Source organism: Gossypium arboreum, chromosome 3, assembly GCF_025698485.1.
Source record: "Gossypium arboreum isolate Shixiya-1 chromosome 3, ASM2569848v2, whole genome shotgun sequence".
In the NCBI taxonomy this organism is placed as follows: domain Eukaryota; kingdom Viridiplantae; phylum Streptophyta; class Magnoliopsida; order Malvales; family Malvaceae; genus Gossypium; species Gossypium arboreum.
In genome coordinates, this window is record NC_069072.1 from 10,915,921 (window position 1) to 10,920,650 (window position 4,730).

A 4,730-nucleotide genomic window follows, 5' to 3' on the forward strand; every position below is an offset into this window, starting at 1 on the left:
TTCCTTTGCAATATGTGTCCCTATTTTCACCTCTTTTCCTTCCTCCAAGACTACATTCTCTATTGCCTCTTTCTCACGGGGTAGGATTTGTTTCTCCTCTTGTTTCACCGTTCTCAACAGATCTGGAGACACATCACAATTCCCGTCATCTTCAAAATCCTGAGGTTCTTCTACACACATGTCTTTCCCAAAAGAGAATTCGAGATTTGTAGTATCGATGCTCATGTCATTGATATCTAGGGACTGCAAGTACGAAAGAATGTACAAAAATGAATGAATTTTAAGAATGTTTATTTATGTGTTATGTATGGAATGAAAAATTTGAAAGAATTTAAAAAGGTCAAAAGAATATTGATCGGTATAAAAGAATATTCACCTGGATTGATAACAAAAGTCATGTTTTATTGAAATACAAATATCTGAACATGAGCCTATTTTACAAACGAAACCTTATTACTCTTAGGTTCTAGAGCAACAAGAGTGTTCTAAAAATTACTCTGAAAGGTCTTTAAAAGCTACAGTAAGTTCTTCTACAATCCAATTGTTTAAAGAGCTTCTCGGTTCGTAAGGGCGAATGCCCTCAAGGTTTTTTCGTTCAGACTCTTCATTATGTATAGCATTAATGTGATAACTTCCTTTTTCGAGCAACCCTCTCTCAGGGTAAATTATCCCTCCTGATATAAAGGTTTGAGATATATGAGGGAATGCCATTAGTTCCCACTCTACTTCTCTTCCACTTAAACGCGCCCTTATTCTTTCTTGACGCTTCTCTATTTCCTTCCTCCTTTGCTTATGATCTGGCCTAAAACCCAAACCAAAACGGTCTCTCTTCTCCTTTAGTTCTAGAACTTGAATCCCTCATTGGAGATATCTTCCCAATCTTTTTCCTGGCAAGGCTCCTTTTCCCACTGTCATCTATAAACCCATTCTTGTGGTTCTGGATATCCTGGGCACCGGCACCTCATTCCCCTCTGAAATGAATGTTGCATTAACGAATTCTAATGAACGAAAAGAGCACTCAAGAGCCTCCTTGTTTGATTCTACATAGGGTACGTCATTGGTAACTGTCGATATAATGTCTTCCTCCGCATTTATGGTGACCAGCCGTCCATCTACTACTAACTTCAATTTCTGGTGCAAAGATGAGGGCACCGCTCTTGCGGAATGTATCCAAGGCCTCCCTAACAAGCAATTATAAGAGGGCTTGATGTCTATCACTAAAAAGTCCACCTTATAAGAGTTTGGCCCAATCATCAAAGGAATATCAATTCTTCCCATGACCTTTCTCTCCGTACCAACGAATGCTCTCACTACATTATGGCATGTTTTCATGTGAGAATTATCTATGGGTAATCTATTCAATGTGGATAATGGTAAGACATTTAAGGCTGATCCATTATCAATAAGCACACTCGGCAATGTATACCCCTTACAGCGAGTGGTGATGTGTAAAGCTTTAGTTGATCCCATGCCACCAGGTGGGATTTCATCATCATTGAAATAGATGAAATTGTCAGCACTTATGTTACTAACCAAACGATCCAACTTATTGACGGATATATCATTAGTAACGTAAGTCTCATTGAGCACTTCATTAATGCTTCTCGATGTACCTCTGAACTTAGAACCAAAGCCAACACTGATATGCAAGCGGGTTGTTTGCGCAATTGTTCAACCATGCTGTACTCACTGTGTTTTAAGAATTTTAGAAATTCTTTGGCTTCTTCTTCCTTCACTGGCTCATTAACCGGTGTTTCAGTCCCTTTTCCTTTGTTAAAGGCTTTTGCTTTCGCGGGCTCAACTCTGACGCCTTCTACATCATAACGCTTCCCACTACGTGTGTAAGAACCCTCATCTTGAACCTCCTTAGAAGCACTAGCTATATCCTCTTTCTCCGGTATTGTTACATTGCAGTCATAATTCTAGGGTGCCCTCTTGTTATCCTTCTAAGGAAAGGAAACGGGTTTGTGAATAATGACTTTTGGTACTGTTTGTGTTTCAACTTCATTATTCCTTGGTAGAGAAATAATGATCCTTGGCTGGTTGACTCTTTGATTCTTTGGTCCACCCTCTAATGTGCATATATGTCCCTCATCTGAGCCAGCTTCATAGAATTCCAGCTCCTTATTATCCATAAGGCTTTGTATCAAAGCCTTAAACTCCTCACATTCCTGGATCTCGTGTCCCTTTTCTGCATTGAACTCACAGTAGTTTATTTCCCTCTTCAAAGATTATCATTTCTCTTTTCACCATTTCTTCCCAGATTACTTTCATCGGCATTCTTACCTCAGCCACGTCCTCTTTAATCCTCCTCATACCAGTATCACCAATTGCGTTTACCCCTTGATCGCCATGATTTGGCAACGGGTTCTCATCACTAGGGGTATCGTCAAATTTTACAACCCCCATCTTGATAAGTCTTTCCACTGCTTTTTTAAAGCCAGTGCAATTTTCGATCAAATGCTTCGATATCCCTGCATGGTATTCACATTTGGCTTTTGCATCGTACCATTTGGGATATGGAGGTTGTAGTGGTTTCAAATGAAAAGGAGCTATTGCATGCGCATTAAATAAACTTTGATAAAGATCCCGATACGTCACCGGGATAGGCGTAAATGAGACCTTCTCGGAATTTTGTCTCAAACCAGATCCCTGCTTATGAGAATCCTGTTGCCCAACTGTAGTTTCTCTAGGCTGACTAACCGTAATCGTTTTTGAATTATAACTATTCGTATTGTTCACCTCATTATCTTTCCTTCTTGTGGCCGATCTTTTAGCCGTTTCCCCCTCTATTTTGCCACCCTTTATGGCATTCTCAATCATTTCTCCTGCCATAACTATATCAACAAAGCTTTTGGTGGTACTTTCGATCATATGAGTAATGAATGGGGCCTTCAAGGTGTTAATGAACAGCATGGTAGTCTCTTTCTCCAAAAGCGGTGGTTGAACTTGCATGGCAACCTCCCTCCATCTTTGTGTATATTGCCTAAAGCTCTCATTAGGCTTCTTTTCTATGTTCTGCAAGGTGATTCTATCAGGAGTCATGTAGGTCACATGATTATATTGTTACATAAATGCTTGTGCTAAATCTCTCCAAGAACTGATCTTTACACGACTCAATTGATTGTACCACCTAGTCGCTGCCCCAACCAAACTGTCTTGAAAACAATGGATCAATAATTGATCATTGTTTACATAGCCAGTCACCCGCCTACAGAATATGGTGATATGGGCCTCAGGGCAAGTAGTTCCATTGTACTTCTCAAATTCTGGCATCTTGAATTTATGAGGGAGCACCAAATCTGGGACCAAAATCAAGTCCTTAGCATCAATGCCTTGACGATTATCAGCATTTTCTAATGCCTTAAATTTCTCGTCTAACCATCTGCAACGTTCCTCTAATTGTCTTGATAATTCGAGTCTCATATCTTCCTTCTCAGCCACATTTAAATCAGGGATGACTGGATTGGTAAGATTATCTCCTGGGTTAAATCCCGAGCCAGTTTGAAAATTCATGGGTATTCCAGCATCGACTTGCCCATGTTAGGACCTTATTGTGATGGACGGCCTTCGGGGATATGCCTCAGGTTGAGTTTGCATGAGGTGGAGTAAAACCCGGAGGATGATCCTTGTTATCCTCTTCAGTGATAGTCATAGGGGCCTTTCCTTTATCAGTTGCCCCTTTCAGCAACTGAGCCATTTCAGCCATCATATTCCTTTGGGCCTCCAACATTTGATCCTTCATTTCTTGTTAAATTTTTGCCAATTGTTCCTGCAATTGTTCTTGCATTTCTTTCTGGATCTGCTCAATTCTTTGATCCATATTCTTTGTCTTAGTGCGTGTACCGTAAGGATGTGTTGCTTCCAAATTTTTCTTCTCTTACTCTCTCTTTCTCCCTAATAATTTCACTAATTAGGGTCTTTCTATAAATTTGAATGCATATGATGCGATGATATGCAAATGCATGAATGCAAAAAGATATCGATTCTGATTCAGTTTCTTTTAGAAAATGTTATTTAAGAAACAAAAATCTTTACACAAAACGAATTACAAATACTCATTCGCTCTCAGGCCCAGAGTTTTAACCCTATCCAATAACAAAGCTGACTCTAGACCTCTATCTGACACCAACTCATACTTTGTACTTAATACATTAGCTTGCACTGCCAGGTCTTGTAAATGATGTAACACCCCGTACCCGAGTCCGTTACTGGAGTCGAACACAAGGTGCACACAGACTCAATATCATACTTACTTCACATTACCAACCCTTATGTTCATACACAAAAGATCAACTTAGCCAAAGGCCGGTAGCTCGTTTATAAACTGAACGAATACTTATTTGTAAGGGCTCAACTAATTCAAAGCACATACTAACATACCTCATTGCTGGAATTTTTTCAAGCGTATTAACTGAAATTTTTACAGAAGATTGCTCATTCCCGAATCACGTACCTTGAATTTAACCGGATATAGCGACTCGCTCGATTGTCTTGGGACATAGCCCGTTATAGTAATTCGCACAATTGCCTTCGTGAATTAGCCCGATTTAGTAACTCGCACAAATGCCTTCGGGACTTAACCCAGTTTTGGTAACTCGCACAAATGCCTTCGGGAATTGACCCGAATTTAGTCACTTAGCACAAAAGCCTTCGGGACTTAGCCCGGATACCATTCGAATAACCAAGCACATATATCAACAAATCATAACACATCCTTATTACATTCT

The 4,730-nt window shown here is 39.9% G+C and overlaps 1 protein-coding gene across 1 annotated transcript; it reads right to left on the bottom strand.

Moving 5' to 3' along the window:
* Nucleotides 1-915: 915 nt before the first annotated feature.
* Nucleotides 916-3,745, bottom strand: LOC108472802 (uncharacterized). Its single transcript, XM_053026231.1, has 6 exons — nt 3,616-3,745; nt 3,196-3,482; nt 2,287-3,018; nt 1,989-2,222; nt 1,614-1,892; nt 916-1,545 (listed from the first exon to the last, which is right to left on the bottom strand). Exons 1-6 carry the CDS (start codon nt 3,743-3,745, stop codon nt 916-918), a joined length of 2,292 nt encoding a protein of 763 aa, XP_052882191.1.
* Nucleotides 3,746-4,730: the final 985 nt, after the last annotated feature.